This window comes from Calonectris borealis, chromosome 3, assembly GCF_964195595.1.
Source record: "Calonectris borealis chromosome 3, bCalBor7.hap1.2, whole genome shotgun sequence".
In the NCBI taxonomy this organism is placed as follows: domain Eukaryota; kingdom Metazoa; phylum Chordata; class Aves; order Procellariiformes; family Procellariidae; genus Calonectris; species Calonectris borealis.
In genome coordinates, this window is record NC_134314.1 from 102,833,956 (window position 1) to 102,854,874 (window position 20,919).

At 40.2% G+C, this 20,919-nt stretch overlaps 1 protein-coding gene across 1 annotated transcript in view; it reads right to left on the reverse strand.

The window, feature by feature from the left end:
* The window catches only part of KCNH1 (potassium voltage-gated channel subfamily H member 1), a 187,632-nt gene that overhangs the window by 58,296 nt on the left and 108,417 nt on the right, over positions 1-20,919 (reverse strand). Inside the window, exon 10 of the mRNA XM_075147926.1 lies at positions 19,445-19,641. Within this exon, the coding sequence (XP_075004027.1) occupies positions 19,445-19,641 (197 nt within the window). The remainder of the gene's footprint in view (positions 1-19,444; positions 19,642-20,919) is intronic.

The following is a 20,919-nucleotide window of genomic DNA, read 5'->3' on the forward strand; positions in this document are numbered from 1 at the left end:
GGTAAGAGGAGACAGCAGGAGTTCCTCCCTCTTAGCCACTGAGGACTACCAGATCAGGTCAAGCCACCTCATGCAATTTTAAGTTACCTGAAGCTACTCAAGCTTCTAGAATATAAATTGTCTTTCAAAAGAAGTCTCTCAAAGGAAGAACAACCTGAGAAGCCCTCTGTGTAACTTTTTGGATTAATGGTATGTTCCAGAATCACACACAGGAGAATGCATTTTTAGAAGACTGCAGCACTACTTGAGTGCAGAAAAACCATCCCTCTGAAAAAGCATACAGATATTTTCCTACAGTTATGAAATGTTATCCATTCTTCATTGTTCGATGGAGATGCAAAGCTGTTTTTTTTATTGTGAATTCTAACATCTTTATTTCTATATATACAGAAAAGCTCCATTTTTCTCCATACTCATAAAACCTCCTTAGGTATGAGATCTCATGGAAGGAGTTGCATGAATGGCTCCTTACCTTGCCCAGAAAAGAGGAATGCCTAACAGGGCAATAAGAATGATAATAGGTCTCCAGCTCTGAAGAAATGATCACAGATAATGAAGAAGAACTGTTCTAGGGGAGGAAGGCAATTCAGAGGAGACTTCAAAGTGATTTCTTTGCAGTTCCCAATACTACTAGGGGATGACAAAAAAGAAACTTGAATAAAGATAAGACAGATGGAACAAAGAGGGTGAAGATTAAAGAGCTACTAGGAATGGAAAGGACAGAAGTTAAAAGCAAAAAGAAAAGTGATTATCTAAATTTCTTAATGCACAAAGTACCAGGAGATGTATTGACAGAAGGTGTGTCAGTCGTTGCAAGAGACACCATCCCTGCTGTGTTTGCCCCAAGAGCCAAACTCATTACCTGGAATTATCATTAGGAAGAGGAAAGAGCAAGTACCCACAGGCTTTCCTTTGTTCAGCTCAGCTCGACCAGTAGGTGTCACAGCAGTCAACGTTATCGTTGTACAGCAATTTCAATCCACACAGGTATCCAGTTTGCAGAGAGCTAAATTACAATAGTTAAAATAAATAGGGTTTAATTAAAAAAAAAAAAAGTCGTCGTCATTAGTCTTTTCTATGACTTTCTATCAGATATTTCAAGTATCCTTAAAGAGCTTGGAAAAAACGCAAACCAAATAGATTGCCAAACATGTCAGCAAATACCACCACTCTTACGCCTGCACTTAGGGTTTTAGTGAGATGTTAAATACTCCGTGCTGGCACAGGTAAAAAGAACAGAGATGCTTACTGCCCCCTCCCCAGTTGTATTAGCCAGCCTAACCGGCACGCAGGGCTGAGGTTTGTTCCCAGACATGCTTGGTCTGCGAACTACAGCTAGCAAACACCAGGCTGTCACAATACAAATGTAAAGCCAGAGCAGTACGAGTTGCAGAAGGAAGAGAATTTCAAAGCAATTTTTAAAATTCTGTACTTCAAAAGAAAAGGAAAACAAACACACCTGAGAGAGCTCCTTGGGTTTAGTTTCCTGTTTCCTGGTGCATATGCTCCACCAGCAAAACTTTGGGCTAAATGTTTTCTTACCCTTCCCCAGCACTAAGGGAAGCAGATGGGCTCTAATCATGCTCCGATATAGCAAAGAAGAAGAAAAACATATGATGGCATCCCCCATCATGAGTCTGCCTCTATGCTTGCCAGTCAGATGTGCACATATAAAGCGATCATGACTTTGGCATTTCCTCTGGAACATACGGTGATTTACTATGCAGTTTCCAGCATGTATTGACACTGTTTTGAATTGCACTTAAATCCTTCTCTACTACACGCACAAACATAAACACATGTGGTTTATGTTTAGGGGCATGTCTACCTGATAGCAGAAGAGTCCTGCCACTAGCTATCTAGCAGCTGCTGAAAGCCCTCCTGTCCCCAGTGCCCAGAGATTTAAGTGGGAGGAGATGGCTTTGTATTTTGGTGGAGACCATGGCAACTTGCTGCAAAGCAAGACAGCTTTAAACAGACCACCTGTGCCCAGAGGACCCCCACTGCTTGGCTGAGCACACCAAATGGTTTATGTTTATCAGCATCCAATCCTGCTCTATCCCTTTCTGCCTAGTCCCACTGAGTAGTGGGTTGCATACTCCAAAAATAGATCACTAAAATATGAAAATTATTAGACATACTTAATAATAATCCCTGCAGCTACAACACTTTTCATAGCAGACAATTGGCTGGCAGGTTACACAATTTAACATCCAAGATGTGAGTCAGAGCAAAAAAAGAGGGAGGTTATAAGCACATCAGTTAAAAAGCCCCACAGATTTAGGCAGTGCTCAGTTCATTACCAAGATACAGCAATTGTGACAACTGGATCTTCAAAAACTGTGCAACTTTGGAACAAGTAAGAGTTTTCTTTTCTTACCAGTAACTAAAGAGACCATCCAACAATTAATTTTCTCATGCCAGAAAATACACTTTTTTTTTAAGTGGCATTAATATGAAGAACATAAGTTAGATTTAGCAGAGTCTGGGATTTCACTCAAAGTTTGTAAAATCAAGAGAAATATCAAATAACACGTCCTGTGAAACACCAAGATTGGAGTATTCTTTTATTGTATGTTTTTCTTAAAACAAAACAAGAAAACTCATTGGATTGCCACTGTGTTGTCTGCTGATATTTACACAGTCGTATTTGTAACACTCCTGAAACACTTAAGAGAGGAAATATAGTTTGTCTTTTAAAAGACAGAAGTAATTCCAGTGAACAACCTTTTAGCCCTTCACTCCTAGGGAAAATAACTGTACTGCCCACAAGATGCATCTCATCAAGAAAATGTAATTATGTACAATATTAGATGGGGCTCTACTTCACCTTGCTTTTAAGAAGCTATTACCATTTGCTGTTCTCAGTGCATAGACTCCACCTTCTTTAACACAGACTAACTAAGAAACCCTACCAAAATAAACCAGTATACTGAACACACATTTACTTCTCCAAGGAAAAGAAATGAGAAAGAATGAACTACATATGGCAGATGTTCAGATGTTAGTGCTTTTGCTTTCTGCCTCACCAGAAGACGCTGGGATAACACGGTGATAAAGGCAGAATGAGAGCCTGCGTAAATCTGAATAGAACTAAAGTTAAAGAAAAAAACCAAGTAAATATACTATTGCTATTTTAGTGGTATAAGAACTAAAACTAATTAGGTAAAAACATGTTATTAATAGCACTTTTGGAGCATGAAAAAGTGTCACACAAGCAAGAAGTCTGCCTTTAAACCTCTCATCTTAGAGTGTGTTAAGCAAGCCAGATAAGAAGCACTCATGATTACTCAAGGTACTTAGGTTAGTGGTTCCCTCACCTGAAGCTCCCACGCTCCTGCGAAAAACTGCTGACTACTGGCTTTGAGATCTGAGAAAACTTACTAAGGACCAAGAATGACATGAACAAGAGTGCTTCAAAGTATCACATTCAGTCATCAAAACATTGATTTCAACAATGGCCTTATCAGTTAGATTTATAAGTTAAAATTAGACTATTGTTGTCTTCCAAAGCCCCTGCTCCAATCTCACCTAATGCTGCATGCACGCAGATCCTCACTTAAAGGAGGTACGAAAAAGCTTCAGCGTTCTGCATTAAATAGCTTTCTGGAGACAAGTCACAGCCTTGTAACTCGGGCTCTCGCAATGCAACTCACTCCAGGTTGTAGGGGGGGATGTTCTCTGGGAAGCACAGGTTTCAAGGGAAATCAAAGTGGGAGCTCCTGCCTGGGCAGCAGCACTAGAATCATAATCAAGGAAATAAAAGGAGCTTGATGGAACCCTAACAAGCATGAGTCAATGTATTTCAGGCTTGTCTGCCATCAGGAAAGGCAGAGACGCTTTACCAGTGCCCAATAAAAAGAGCAGTTTAATTTCCAAGGTCTAGCAAGCAGCTTGTTCCAAATCTGTTGTTTGCTTCCTTGGAGTATAAAACAAAATCAAAATTAAATCATTTGTCTGTTTCTCTAAATCATTTAGGATGTCTAAAGGCAATTGAAGCTTTTTAATAGCAAACAAGGAATTGCAAAACAATCTTTATCAATTAATATTATGCTATTAAAGAAAGTCTTTCTGAAATCTTTTCTTGTTCAGTCTCTTTCTGCATTAAGTACAAGTTACAATATCTACACCCTAAAGAAAAAATAAAATGGGAAGCTTTCTAATGCAATGATGATTAGAATGTCCTAAGATAAGCATGTGGGAACAATAGAGCCACTGATCCAGCAATAGCCAAATAGAGGCTAACATTAGCTACCTTTACACTACTCCCATTACCAAGATAATTTGTTTAGCTTATTATTATTGTATTAAAAGACTTCTTCCCATCCTACTCCTATCTGCTTACTGTTGCCTTACTGACCATGCAAAGAGTTGATTCAGCATGTACAAAAATAAAGGGACTAGAAACCTCTGGTTAAAGAAGGATCAGGAAGTTCCTCAATAGAAGCGTTCTCCACTGATGTCAGATCCATTTTAGGAGCTTCCAGCCATGAGAACTATTCCTATTTGTTTGTTTGTTGTACAACTCCATGAACCACAAAGTACCCTGCAGTGAACTGTGCTGGATTTCAAAGCAACAGTTTATGCTTTGAGCAGTTTGAGCTAGAAACCTCCGAATAGCTCAGAACAGTAATCCTTTTTAAAAAGCTTATTTTCTTCCAGATCAATTAACATTGACACTCCTACAGTAAAATTAACAATATTCAGTGTCACACTGCCCTTCCAGAACATTCATGAGTACTGCGTATGCAAGATGGCCTCAGGCTGGAGCGTGAATGTTGTCTTCTCAGCTGCTGCCCAGCCTGGTGTTTCCAGCAGGCTCTAGCTGTCTTCAGTGCACCCCTGAGAGGGCACCTACTGCCACAGATACCGCCATCCCTTGCAGCTAAGCCAATTTAGTCTTTAACAAACACACTGTTTGTCCACACCACGCACACTCCCATAACACAATGCAGTCCTATGGAAGGGGTCCTGCCTCTTTTCAGGCAAGGTGAGGGGAATGGAGAAAGAAGTCAGAACCAGGAGAGATCCAGACCTCTGAGAGGTCAGCCTTCCTCATCTGCTTCTCTAGGCCCATCAGGGGCTGTGCCTCTAGGTGCTTGTCCCAGCAGACCTGTTTGCTCACATGGGGCAGAACACCCCTTCTTCCCGCTTCCTCAGGTTCTTGGCTCCAGCACTGTCTCCTGAGAAGGTGCTCCCACAACTCAGCAACATGACACAGCTCACAGAGCGTGAGAGGTACTGGCTGTCTGAATGGACACGGCTGGCCCAGGTCACCTTCAAAGGCTGCTCAGAAGGTGTGGGGCTCACCTGCTGGTGGGCAGAACAGAGCAAAACACATATGCAGAGCAAATCTCAAGGGAAAACGTCACCTGGTGGCATGCTCAGGCAGGGGTAGGCAGCGTGGTGCGCTGGAACTGGCTCGGCACATCCCAAGCACACACACGGTTGCTAAGTGAGTCGGGGTAGTCTGAGAAACCCACATTCGGCACTCACCCAGCAACTGTGGAGCAGCAGCCTCCAGCTTGATTGCATGTTGTTTCTCTAAGGTGGGAGGGCTGCAAGATGCAAGTGTTATATCTCTTCTGGTCCTTAAAGCAGCTTTGTCACTCATGTTCACATGGGAGGAGCAGGAGCAGCAGGGTCAATCATGCACCATTTGGGTTACCATGTAGAAATGCCAATTAAGATTGCTTTTGATGATCACCATGGCACAGGCCCAGCAGCACAACCTGCCCAGTGGGAGAGGTGGGCTCCACATGCACGCAACACAGCTTTTGAAGAAGCATGTTGGGTACCCCCGGTTCTAGGATGTTTTGTGGTAGTAGTAAGACATGATGCAGCCTGCACCACCGTGGTCTCACGTCAGACTTTCTAGAAGGCACTGTGTTGTTAGGGTTAGACTTGGGTACGAGAGCAACCTTGATCATCCAGATAGCTGAGAAAGCACCTCAAGTGCAGTAATGTCACTAGAAGGTGCTCCTGACTTCTTCATCTCCTTCTGTTGGCTGCTTTAATAATATTCCTTGGGGATTATGAGAGCGTAGATGTTGCTGTATTGCAGTTTCTGTTGGCAGGAGGGGGTGGCAGATAGGCTGTCAGATGGTGTAATCAGAAGGGTTTCCTTGGTGGCCAGCTAGGGGAAAAGTTGGTCAATAAGACAATTTGAGGTTGCCCATTATTGTTTTTATTGTGTCCACCTGGTCTAGGAAAACACTGAAAGAGAATGAGCTGCCTCTGTCCCCAGTCACCTACTGCTGTCCTATAGCCTTGTGGATCACACACCACCAGCTGCTCCATTCATCCGTTTTTTTCCACCCATTTCCATGGAGAGATACCAGATGCTCCACTCCTTTTCTCTCCTGCCTCTTTCTCTGTTTAACTTGCTTATCTACTGAGAGTCTCTGTATATGCAGTATTCAACAGGGGAAGAGGGACAAGCTTGTGTTCCAAGTACCATTTTTCTAGTCTCTCTTGGCAAACTTGTCCTTGTTTTTTGCTCATTCAGTTGCTTCCTTTAGCACACTTCGTATGTACTATTAAATACTTATTATTCAGAGGGCGGCTTGTCTTTCAGAGAGCAGACACAAAGGCCTTTTACAAGACTGCAGCACAAAATTAGAGTCTGCTCTTCCACTACATATGGCATAATTCAACATGCTACGCTACATGCTGCAGACCTTCAAAGTTCTTCCACACTGTGTAGAGCAAATGGCTAGATACTCCTGGTTCTGTTCCTCATCATCGCTGAGAGACACTGTACAATCCTGCAAGTCACTTAATCCTCTATATTTGAGTTTCCCTTCACATAAGGACAAGAAATTATTCAATATCTTATAAAAAATAAAGAAATAAAACCTCACAGGAGATCTTTGGATGAAGTGCTCCAACCTTAAAACGTTCAGTAAGGAAATTCCAACATGTAAGAAAATGACAATATTATTAAAGGTAATCTGGTAGGGGCCTTATAATTCTACAAAGTATGCCTTTCTGAACAGCTCTGTGGTGACAATGATGGGGTTTGGAAAATCTTACTGATTGGAAAATGTGGTGAACCAAGCAATATGCAATATTTACTGATAGATTTTCAGAGACCACAATAAGAAACACCCCCTCAGTATTTTTGAAGTTATGCCTTCATATCGCTAACAAATATGCTAGATATCATAAAAATAACACAGCAATAACAAATTTAGAGAAACTGTCATAAATTTCTGAAATATAATACAAACCAGAAGCCACAAGTTTTTCAAACTCCCTTCATGGCTGCATCTGTATTACAGGATCGTTTGGTCATTTATGTTACATGATGAAGGTTATTTATGAACTGTCTTGATTGTCAAAAGCAAATTACAGTTTTGAATGTTACTTGACAAAGAACATCATAATGCTTTTATGTTAAAGGATAGAACTGTTCCCAAATGACATCCCAAATAAAAGCTTTTCATTATTATTTCTTCCACTTACTCCAATGAATTTCTCATTGGACTAAATGTGCTTCTCCTCTTTCGGAAAGGGTACAGGATAATCACTGAAAGCATGTAAGCCACTGAACTACCCGATACAACTTTTACTCCTACAAGACTTGCTGCTTGAGCAATTTGAAAAATGCAGGCAAGGGAAATCAAAGGCTAATAATATGTTTCTAGACTACACCAAAATTCTAATAGCAAAGCCAATATCCATTTGTTAGAGCTAACGCTATTTTCTTCCTCTGCTATTGCTTTGTATCTTAACATGAGCAAAGGTTACAGCATCCTCATGTTTCATCTCTAGCCTAAACCATCTGATCAAGTATATGATGGAAGCCAACAGCGATTTTGTTTTCGTTAATCAAGATAATAACTGGCCATAAATAACATCTTTCCTGTTACTGTGAAGTAACAGTGAAACCTTGGAAAACAATTAACAAATTGCCCATCTCCTTACTTAGAGGAAGGCTGTAACATGCCTCACTTCTGCAACAGTGCAAAGAATGATGGAGTTCACATGATTTATTCAAATTTTGTACAAAAAACAGGCATCAACCTTGAACATTGGAGACACAGATTTATCTATTCTGGTCAACCTGGGTATACTATTAGCTCTTTTTAAAGAGTAACATCCTGAGATTTTTGTGGGTTTTTTGTTTGGGTTTTGGGGTGGGGGGTTAAGAATAAAGGAAAAAAAAGATTTCCAAAAGGGGAACATAATTCTGCCTTTTCACACAAAGGCAATGCTTATGGCAGTTTACAAAGTAAATCATCCAATGTGTTATGAAATTATTTTGGCAGAAATTTTCTTGGATTCTCTGATGTCAGCTGTAAATGAATCACAAAATAATTTTGTTGTGTGGTATATTTATTATAGGGCATATGGGAGAAATGACCAAGTGTGAAGTTTATCAGGATGGCGGAAGCACATCCTCTGAAATTTTAAGATGAAGGCATAGTACCTTTAGATGAATTGCAAGAAAAGGCCCGCGTTGGGCTGCATGGTTCCTGGGGACACATGCTGGGGACCTGGTGTAGATGTGGTTTGCCAAAGTCACGAAGACTTGGAACAAGGCATGTGTTGAGCGTTTTCCTTTCTGTATTTGGAAAAGACCCCAGAAGATGGTGACAAAAAAAAGAAACACCTAAGTGTATGGTAACAAAAGCACATAGTATTCAAGTCTCAAATATTATTTTAATTGGGTGTCAGGTTTTCACATTCATAATGCTGTACTAATTAAAAATTAATTTAGCAGACTTAGCTCCTGATAAAAATCTGGTGAAAACATTATGCAGTCTCACAGCTGCATAGAGAGACAATGGATTTGGACCTGTGGTTAATTAAGAACACTTCATGTCCAGCTGCACAATGGTTTGTGGATAGCACTATTCCCACTCCGAGCCTTACAGGGACAGCATTTTGGGACACTGAATATACTCAGAGTAGCCTACCACTGTATGCTGCTGCTTCAGTTGAGGGAGATATTACTGAACTCAGTTTATATATAAGTGCTCTTACACAAGATACTTAAGTTCACAGCCCATTTTGGAATGTAATAGGTAGAAAGAGAAAATGAATGGAAACCAAAAAAAAGTGATAGCAAGAGGGAGAATACTGACAGTGTTTTCAAGTGGAGCTGAGTGTAAGTAAGTCCTCTCTGCAGTTTGCTAATTTAGAAAAATTACTCTAAAAACACTTAGTACATTCATTTGCATAGGGCTTTAATATTTTACGTCAGCATCAGGTATCATATTTCTGTTTAAAAATCTGAATCCAAACAGGTGTTTGACGTGATAACGTACTTCCTTTGAAGGAATGATACACAGTTTGAGGAAAAACGCAGTTGCCTGCTGCAAAAATAATACCAAATAAAGAGGGGCTGATTCATGATCCCACTCTCAAAGTATTTCAGTAAGTTCTTATACTGAGCCACAGCCCAACTCAACGCCCTCCTTACCACTTGACTTCAGCTGCGGCAATAGTCGGTAGCCATGGTCATAGCAGGTTATTGGCAAGGTGCCCTATCAAGTTTTGTTTGCAATTGGTTCATTCCCACGACGGTAAAGCTTACTGGATTTCACATTCAAAAACTTTCACAAGGCCACACCTAGTAGTTACTCCACTTCACCTTCAGCAGTCAAACACTTCAATGTCACACTGGAATGGGCAGCAGCCTGTAAAGCAGGTTGACATCAGACACCACATCACCTGTGTGACTCTCTTGCAGCAGGCTTGAGACTAAGGAATGTGGTACGCTCCTGGCTGTATCCCCCCAGCAAGATAATTGTTCAAAGGCAACTAGAAGGCTGATTCCCAAGGATGGATACCGGAAAAACTTCAGTTGTCTGAACATGTAGGATAGTTTGACACAAATACTGTGGGCACCTCCCAGTGTTCATAAATCAAGCTGGGAAATTGCCTTGTTTCACACAAAATCTTAACAGCGTTTGTCACATTTAAGATGAGCTACTTGTTTTATGCCCATCATGGTGCATCTCAAATAGAGCCCTTGGAGGAGCTGTGGAGACCTGGCTCAGGTACGCAAAGAGGAAAAGGACGTCCTTTGCCTCTCTGTCCAAGAACTCACACTTACAATAAAGGTCTCAACATTTAAGCAAGAAAACAGAGGACCTGTAGGTAGGGGTTTGGTCTGGAGCAGGGATCACAAAGTCTCTACACAACATTAGCAGTAACCTCCAGAATTTTATTCCTTTTTTTATAGGGGGCAGTTATTTCAGCTTTCATTGGAGAGCTGAAGAAAGGACCAATCTGATCACCTAGATTATAGAGTTTGATTGCTCAAGGATGTAGGTTTGCCATTGTAACTCAGCTTTCATATTTCACAGCTATCTAGATTCTCTCTCCTTCATGGAGTGCCTTGAACAGGTTGAGTGTTTGGATTTGCACTCCTATGAGTTCAGCTTTTAGTGACCTTAGAGAAGACCAGAAGATCAAAGCTGTTACAGCAGGAAATCACACCCTTTTACTAAGAGTTTGTCCTAGAGTCAGCTGCTTCCCAGACCACAGACACCAGAGATCGTTTTTAGAGTTGCAAAAAAATAATACAGGAAGGTACTAGGTCACTGTTCTGTCTTTTGCTTGGTCAGTAATGCTCCGCAGTGTATGAAGCACCAAGGTATATCAGAAAATACAATCACCAGGGCACAGAAGTTACTAAGGCATTGACATAATTAGTGCAGTTATAATACATGATAGAACATGGCGCATACAGGCAGAAAAGCCTGGGCAACAGCATTCGTATATTAGAAAAAGTGCATAATATTTGAATTACTTGAGAGATTCAGCAATAGGCCAGTCATCATACATATATATACATGCACACACACAGGGATGACAGGCACCAATAAAAAATATTTCTTATTTTTTAAATTAGAAATACAGAGAGATTTTGAAACTCTGGGCACTCAGTCATGGTAAGCAGTAGAAGATAGACTTCAAGCTTTGGAGAAAGGGTAGGAACTCTCTGAATTCCCATGGAATGTCCCCTTCCTCTTTGCCAGCATGGTCCAAAAGTGGACTAGGGCACCTCAGTACACTTAACTGTGAGCAGGTGGTAGTGCGCCATGCACATACTGAGAATGAGGATAACACACGACACAGACAGGCTGCTCTTCAGCCTCGCTTGTGTATCTGTATTACATTTCTGTTTATCTAAGTCAACAAAATAGTAAGAAAAATACGAGTTTAAACTAAGGACTGATCCTTCCTACTGTAAAAATACTAGCAAGCATTTCACTGTTTTCACAATGAAGACCAGATTCCCAGACTGTGTGAGAGCAGTTACACTGTCTTTTGGATTATCGCCTTCCATCCCTGGTGGTGGGCCAACATTTAGAATCTCCCCAGTTCCTAGGAAATTCATTCTCTATTTTAAAAAGGCTTAGGGGAGCTATTCTGGGGAATCCTCATTCACATTAAGTAACCTTTCTCTATATTAAAATTATTTCTACGCTTTAGTCTACGTGGGTGGAGGAGGGTAAAAATCAAAGTAATGTATTTCCTTCTGTTGGGATAAACAAGCTGGTGTGGGTGGTTGTGCACGTTAAAAATGAGAGAAAATCCTTTTTTAATCTTAACTTTCTATTACTGATCTGAAAATAGCTTCACAAAAGCCCAACTTGCCTTTTTTTTCTTTTTAAGGATTAAAATAGTCTGAAAACAAATTTTATTTTAATCCATCATCAACCTTGTTAACTGTATTTTTCATCTACTTGGAATAGCTTTACCATATATGGAAAGACTTTATGAACACTCTACAGATCTTGAAAAGGTCAGAATTTTTTTCTTTTATATTTAAGGCTGAATATTTTATGGGTCATTGAGAAAAAAAAACCTTTCAAAAACAATTCAAGCGGGTCTACTCGAAGTGTGATAAAACAAACAAAATACCGATCCTGTTTCTGGATTAATGAATGAAGTGCTTAACCTCAATTCCAGGACGACCAGAACTTGTTCCATTTACCACATCTTTTTTCCAAGTACTGACATATAATTGGAATGTCTCTCATTGACATAACATTGAGACAGTTTTCCATATTTAGAAAACACATTGGGAAATAGCTAAAATTCTGATTTTATAAATTCAGTCTGTACAAATTTAGTTTCTAATTCAATGATCAGAATGCAAACGATCATTAAGTATATAGTGACCAACATGGGAAAACTTATAAATCTACGATAGCACAGAACAGGAAATATTCTCTTACTGAAGAGACTTCAAGGCAGTTATGGCTTTAGTATCAGCTTCATAAAAGAATCATGTTCTTCCATTTTAAGATGAATTGTAATTCAAAATTCACCCTTACCAGCTCTTCCACCAATTTATTTTATTGACGGTTATTAATACCTATTAATCACTAGGTTACTTTTAATGGGATTTACTAGTGAATGACCTATCAGAATTTTAACAACTTAATTTTCCTTTGGGGAAATACACATCTTGTTTTGTATGATTATACCAAGTTATTTCTTTATAACAATTGTACAGACATTATACTACAGCATCTAAATGTATGAAAAATTGCTCATTATTCATAGTAGGAGAAGGCATATCAAACAAGAGATGAATTCATCAAATCAGTTTAGAGAGATTAGTCATTTAAGAGCATTTTAAAGAAGCATTTCGCCACTTACCCACATAGATTAATCTAAATTACAGCTAAAATTTACTCGAAAATGTATCATGTACTGAATACAAGCAACAGAACAGTTTTGTTGTCTGTATTGGGTTTATATGGCAAGGATTTGGTAGCAGGGGGGCTGCAGGAGTGGCTTCTGTGAGAAGGCATCAGAAGCTGTCCCCATGTTGGACAGAGCCAGTTCTAGTCAGCTCCAAAACGGACGCCGCCACTGGCCAAAGCTGAGCCAATCAGCCATGTCAGTAGCACCTCTGTGCATATTTAAGAAAGGGTAAAAACGACTGCACAACAGCAGCTGAGAGAGAGGAGTGAGAATATGTCAGAGAAAGAACTCTGCAGATACCAAGGTCAGTGAAGAAGGAGTAGGAGGAGGTGCTCCAAGCGCTGGAGCAGAGATTCCCCTGCAGCCCGTGGTGACGACCATGTTGAAGACCATGGTGATGCAGGTTGTCCCCTCACAGCTCATGGAGGCCTACGGTGCAGCAGACATCCACCCTGCAGCCCACTGAGGGGAGCCCATGCAGGAACAGGTCTTCTAGCAGGACCTGTGGCCCCACGGGCGACCCATGGCTAGAGCAGTCTGTTCCTGAAGGATTGCACCCTGTGGAAAGGACCCACGCTGGAGCAGTTCTTGAAGAACTGCTGCCTGTGGAAAAGACCCACATTGGAGAAGTTTGTGAAGGACTGTCTCCTGTGAGAGGGACCCCATGCTGGACCACGGGAAGAGTGTGAGGAGGAAGGAGTGGCAGAGACCAAGCATTATGAACTGACCGCGACCCCCATTCCCCAACTCCCTGCACTGCGCAGGGGGAGGAGGTAGAAGAGTTGGGAGTGAATTTGAGCCTGGGAAAAAGGGAGGGATGGGGGGAAGGTGATTTTTAGATTTGTTCTTATTTGTCATTATCCTACTCCGATTAATTGGTAATAAATTAAATTAATTTCCCTAAGTCAAGTTTGTTTTGCCCATGATGGTAATTGGTAAGTGATCTTCTTGTCCCTATCTCAACCCATGAGCTTTTCATCTTATTTTTCTCCCCCTATCCTGTTGAGAAGAGGGAGTGATAGAGCAGCTTGGTGTGCACCTGGCAACCAGCCAAGATCAACCCAGTACATTGTCTTAGAACTTCTTCGTTAATTATGTCTTCTATTGTACATATACATCCCCACTATGTAAACTATTTGTAGCCAGATCTTCCTCTGTATAAGCATAGGACCCTAATGCTCAATGCCATATAGATTTAAATAGAACAGAAATAACTTCAGAGTTTAAAAGCTTTGGAAACTAAACTTTACCTTTTTAAACTTTACCTTTTCAGATGTCTCTGAAAGGTAATGGAGCTACTATGGGCTGAACACTTACAATCACTGTAGAAATATGAATGTTAAATGCTTGCAGTTGGTCAAATCCTCTCCAAGTCTGGGTATTAAGGCTTTACCTGAAGGGGTCCAACAAGCTGCAGGAGAGGAGAAGGAAGAAATCCAAGGGCACATCCTCCTCAGAGCATGGGGTTTCAATTCACTGACAGTCACATCACTTCAATTATCCATAGCAGACGTGCAAACCTAACAACACGCAACATACCTCAGAGCACTTTCAGTCCAGGGTGTAAAGACAATTTGCACAAAAATCTGTGAGCTAGATAAACAGTTATCTGTTAGAGACAGATGAAAGTTAAGTAAGTTGTCCAAGGCCAGAGAGAAGATGCAATATGGAATCTACCAATGAGGAAACAGAATAAAATACATTTTGCGTAGATCGACACGGAGAAACAGGGAATATAAGAACATTCAACTACCTGAACAGCTTTTAAAAGGCAGCATGGGAAAGAACAGAGTTGATCACTTAAGTGTTTATTTACATTTGGAAAATGACAACTTTTTTGGAAAATGACAACTTTGCCTCCTGGTCAGCTAATATGGCATAACTTCCAAGCCACAGACCCATCCGGACGCCTCAGTCATGTCCAGTGTCCTGGGTTTTCAGTGCTGCAAGATGCATGCCAGTCAAGCATCAAAACCCTCTTCTCACAGGACTTGTGGGATTGTTTTGGTGAGTACAAACGCAGGAGAAGGAAGCAGGCTGTCAGTTTGACCATTCTGAAATCCATCATCAAATGGGCCAATATTCTAAAATTAAAACCTTTCACTCTTCTCATTTTAAGAAAGCTTTGTTAAAATCTTCCAGCAATTCAGCCTTCCATATCAGAGAGAATTCTGGGATACCGTTTTGAACCTATATCATGGAAAAGAATTGGAAAACTTGTCATGTGGAAAGGCAGAATACAAGGCCATGGATTGCCTTTCTGAAAATAACCTGCTGCCAAGCCCCCCAAGATTTAAAATCAAGGCTTGAAGCACTCCTAGCTGAAATGTTTGATCTGAGAGAGGTTCTCTCTCTAGTTAGAGCTTGTAGTATAAAAAGAAGAAAGGTGAAGCTAATGCTGAAGAGGAAAGCACAATTATATTTTAAAATTGCTTTTAGAAAGAGGTGGTCTGAGCCCTGTCTGCTGGCCCAGTTGGAATGGCATAGAATAAGCACACCACTACATGTACAAAAGCAAGCAATCTTACACCGGCAGGGAGACAGACGACTATGTTGCAATCACTGGTCTCTCAAGAAATGTGTTCTGACTAAATCATGCTTGCTTTGTAAAAATGCAGTGTTCTTTGCCGTTTCTTTCAGTCTTACAAAATTCCAGATAACATACCTACATCCTACTGCATTCCTTCTTTTATTCCAGGACACAAATTTCAGCTTCTGGAAAAGCTACTTGTGCTTTCTACCATGATACTCCAAAGCATTCAGAATTAGTCATTTAATCTCTATCCAGGCTAAAATGGCTTACTAGAGAAATCTCAGCTTAATAAATTATGTATAAGAATTCTCTCTTTTATGTAGCCTGTGCGATCATTTGAGCTATAACATCATTTATGGCTGCAGCAGAATGAACTGAGCAAATACACTGTGGTACAAGCCAGTGTAAGTTAATATTGGTCACAAAGTTCATACACATGGAAAGAAGCAACTGCCAAAACCAGAACAGTTGCAAGTGCTGCCAAAGGCCTTTCACATTCCTAAAGAAGGTGCCAGAAAACTTGCACCTCATCACAAGCAAAAGACAATGACAAGTAGCTATCATGCAAGCTTCTCTCTTCTTACACTTCTACTACCCTGGAACTATGAAGTCCAGGCTGGAAACCCAGAAGTGTTTAAATATTTGTTGGGGAAAAACAGACCTCCAGCCTGTGAATCCTGCTGCCTTCCAAACCTGCAATATTTCTCTTTCGGCTAGCACACCCTCCGTAAGGGTGAGTTTGTCACTTGACCATCCCACCTACCCCCAGTGTCTAGGCTCTGGTTTCGCTCTGAGATTCCAAAAATGGAGAGGAACATCAAGTTAACCTGACGTAATTTCACAGCATTGTCACAGCAGGAAGTGCTCTGAGAAATCCTCTTCTTTCAGCTTCCTTTCAGCTGCAAAGCCCTTGAGTCTGACACACAGCCACCTGCAGCCACAGACTGCAGTCCCAGTTTCTCAAGACGTTGGAGAGAGAGATGCAGCAGCTGATTCTCCCCCTGCTTCCAGTTAGATGAAAATGTCAATGGCTGGCAGCAGAAAGAGTTAATTAAAGGTCTCCTTTCTCTTCCCCTTTAGGAAAAATAAAAAGTTTTCTAAGTCTGAGCTCCAGTCAGAGGTAACTAGAGAGCTAATAACTTCAGGAGGGATTTCGGTCGCTTGAGGGAACTGCTCAGGGAGTCACCTGACAGTGAGCTGACAGTTTTAGGAAAGAGCATATTTCACCGGTGTTTGTTAAGAAAATGAGTGAAAGGAAACTGTTTTCACAGCACAGACACAGACAGCCACGGCATGCCAGGGACAGAGCACTGGAAGCATCTCGCTCGGCCACAAAGTCCTCAGACATCACGGGCACTAACATTTCATAACCGTGGCCCTGTTCCAGGGAGGGCATAAAGGGGACACGCAGACAGAAGCGTTCTGCCCTCCCAGCTCAGCTCAAAGCACATTCAAGACCGGTAGGAAGAGCAGCACAAGGAATGGAGGGAAGATGCTTTTTACTTTGCCTAAATCCAGCCCTAAAGTTAGCTAAGGTCAAGACCAATTGGTTTTGGTACCTTACAATGCGCCTGCATGTCTGCTTATTTCTGTCACAGCGGTCAGCAAGTGGATCCAGACCCCAGTAAGAGTGGGGGACATCTGTAAGGTCAGCACTGCTCACTGGCACCGAAGGGTCTGGGACAGGGAGCTCCATCTCCACGAGGGAAGGGATCACTGGAGGAGACCCAGTGAACATGGTGAAAGAGTGGACCAATGCTAAAGCTCACTTAAGCTGAGCAAAACTTGGCTAGGAAGCACCTTGCACTATGCAGTGTTCCCAGTACCACGGCGAAGTGAAGACATGCACCCTGGAGATGGGGACACCTCAGAGGAATAACCAAGTCTAAAAATATACCCGTGAGATCCTTCAGGCAAAAAAATCCCCAAAGCTCCTTTTTCATGTATTTGGAATCTGTATGAATATATTTGGAATGAATATACAGTATCTACACTTCAACTAGTTGAACACTTTTGGAGCCAGAGATGAAACTGTTTATTGAAATGAAAAGTGTAATTCTGGTATTTACTTTCCAAAGGATATGCGATACATCACAAACGTAACTCACAGAAGGTACTGGTTCATCTGAATTCTACAAAATTCCATTTGCAGAAATAGACCAGGAGAAGTGTTAGAAGCGACAGGCTGGGGAGCTATTTCTATAACAGATTCACAGATATTTAAAACAGATTAAATTCCAAACTCTAAGAAGTTGCCTTTTAATGTGCATTATCTCCAATCTCTAAAGCAGCATACCTTCTATGCATTTCCAAAAGCATATATTATTTACATTATTTAACATTTGCATTCTGATTGCAATCAGCCTTCTTTCAATAAAATAAATAAAATTACAGTCTGTTAACCTAGAACCATCAAACTCTCACTTCCATTATCAATCAATGCCACTTTTCTGCTAACTGCAACTCAATTAAAATCCAATTATTTGAATAACTGGATGGAAATTGCTATCATAAAATGTACCTTTTTATTAGGAACATTTTGCGTAGAAAATCAACAGCACAGGAATTACAATTCTGTGGTTAAAAGTGTTTTGTAACCTGAGCTGGGAAAAGCTACACCGATGAACATGGAGGGAAAGAGTGTCACTTCTGGAGTAGGCAACTGATTCTAAAATTGGGACTTTTGGCTCAGAGCAGATCCAAAATGATGTGACTCTAGCGTTACTGTGAGCTTTAAGAGAGTTGGTCCTTCCAGGCCTCAAGGTTTGTTATTTCTACTGACGTTAAAAAAAAAGTACTTATGTATTCTTACACCATCTTACCACATTACTCACAGTGTTATTTTAAAATATGCCAGTCAGTGATACTAGGTGATCTCAATACCAAATTCTTTCATTTCTTTTATTTCTTACATCAATTAACGCCAGGTAAGTAGCTGGTTTTTAAACTTAGTTTTTAACAGAACATCTCTCTTAATCTTCTCCTTGTCCTGCAGGAACTCAACGTCATTTGAAAAAAATGTCCTATGAGGAAATCCTCAAGTATAAATTTGCTTCTTAGTTTTTAATTACATCCATTTTTTACCAGAGCTTTGATTTATTTGACCGAAGCGTGGATAGCACATTCTTCTTTGCCCAATACTGAAAAGCTGAATTCTTTGATAACATGTGCAGATAGAAAACATCATCACACTATTTTAATTTCAGTATGCCAACTCTAGGTACAAAAAAAAAACCTAAAAAAAAAAAAAAATCGATACTCTAGGCTTAAAGTTCAATTTTACAAAATATTTCACCTTCAAAGGTGAAAAGTTTTCTGGTTTTTTCAGATGTAATTATCTAGGACTGACTTGGCACCTGGAGGTTACCATAGAGAACTGGTTTTAGGAACAAAAAATCTCCTATCAAACATATTTCTTTAGCTGATCTCAAGTACCTTTATATCATAATATTTTAAAGCAAGTATAGGTGCTGCAATGTATTTATTTTCAATGTAATATTATTGTCTTCTACATTGTACCATAAAATCATATCAACTGAATTATACCTGCTACAGTTTTAATAAATTCCTACAGAGGTGGTTCACTGAAGATTACTCAGAGAATTTAAAATGGGATATTAAGTTACGATGATTCGCGTTTGACAAAATTACTTGAACTGGCACGCAGGAAGAAATGAAAAGAGCCAAAAAATCCAAGGATAAGAAAATGGAAACATTATAGATAAGCAAAGTAATTCCAAAATGTGATTGATACTAAAAGAAACAACTCTTGATAGAATCAGTCATGTTCATATTACTCTTCCATTGTGATTACTGTTGTTGACTTTTGTTCCATATATTAGATTTCACACCTTTCCTTCCACTTTCCTTGTAACTTCAGGCAACACCCCTAACATCTTTTTAGCTGCTTTACAAACTAAAGTTGCAGAAAGTAGTGAACGCTGTTTATCACAAGTGCATGGCAGTTTGCAAATATGCTGGAATCCGTCCACTTCATAGAAATGTAAAATACTTTCACATATACACAGTCCAGCTCCCTATAAAACTAGCACTGGAATAAACACTTACGGCCTTTTGACTCTACAAGCTAGCAGTGTCTCTTAGGCATGCTCTGAAAAACCTTCTTATAAGAGAGGCTATGAAGAATGCCAGAATTCAAGCAATTCAGTTTTTTCATACAGACAGTCCTTAAAAGTGATCATTTATATGGTGTATGTTAAAATCAAAGCTACTTACCCTTTTTCTCAAGTTGTAGGTCAAAATGAGATTTCTTGAGAAGGAGTGTGAAAAGGCTGTATAGAACTCCAGCACTTTCTGCAAGGCATCTCTCTTAATCACATGAAGATCACAGTAAGTCAAAGCCCTTACATTAGCACAGGACTGGGCAAGGGTAGACTCCTTCCAGAACACATCACCAAAAACGTCTCCTTTGCCTAGAGAAAAGCAGCAGCATTGCTTTCAGTAATGGTACTATTTCCACCAAAAATATAAAAGAACATATATCTCATTTATGCAGTCAAGGTTTTTCTATTTTATTCTGTCTAGAAAAAAAGAATCTTTTAAATATTCCATTGATAACCTTTTCCACTATCTTTTTGTTAATTACAACAGCCCAGAAAAATTTCGTAAGAATAAACCACAATCAAAAAGTGTTTCATGTGAAAAGTCCCCTTTAAATACCAGTAAAGGTTTTCCTCTAAATATCAGGAAAAGCAGTTCATTCTTGGTTCATGTTCTCTTCTGATCCCTTTCAAAGAGATTAATTAAGAGGAAATGCTTTTTCCCTTTCTTCTTTTAACTGTCACGCAAAGGATTTGTTTCTTACATCTATGCTGTTGAGTTTTCTTAATCTGGCTAACAATTACCCACTATTGTGTCAATAAAACCATCTTGTATAATACGTCAGTGCAGTTACAGGCTGTAACAAAACACTACTACACATCAGTATTAAAGTAAGTTTGCCCTAGTTTGCTAGATCATCGCCAGAAAAGTCTGTCTTTACCACAGTATAAAAGAGCAGATCTCACAACTCTAATGCTTTTCAGCTGGTAAGAGTCTCAAAAAAATCTTTCAGTAGTTGTGCATGTGTGCCCCCATATAATACAGCGGAGGTTTAAGGCAACAACGTAGTCCGAAGCAAGAAGAGTACAGGTTAGTTATCACCGCGATAATACTGACAAGGCAAGAATATTTAGCTGTTACACGTTGGAGGAAAGAAAACATTGCCATTTCCTTACAACCTTCCCATGTTGAAAGAGGAAGGTTGGGGCAGCCAGTGAAACCCCTACTGAGGACTACTGCAATGAGGGCATTTGCAACGGTCTGGGCACCACAACACAGGGCAAGAATACCAAAATTTGCCTGAGGAGCAGCCCCCAGTCAGGATTTCACTGGTTATACCCCAGCTCCGGCTGGGCATAAAAGGGAGTGTTTAGGAGAAAGTTACAAGCTCCTTTGCAGAGTAATGGTCTTTTTTTTTCTGTTTTCCGACCTGTAATGCTAACAAGATAAGAATATTCAGTTGTTACCTTGATATTGAAAAACTACACTGTTCTTGTTTTGAATGGTATTTTCCTCTTAAACCTCTGCTGTGTTATATCACCGCTGCACATCACTTTTAAGACAAACAACAAAGAAATACATTCACAATGTCTACCAAGTTGTGGTAGGAATGGACCAGATGGTCCCTTGTCTTATAAGTAATGCTTTGC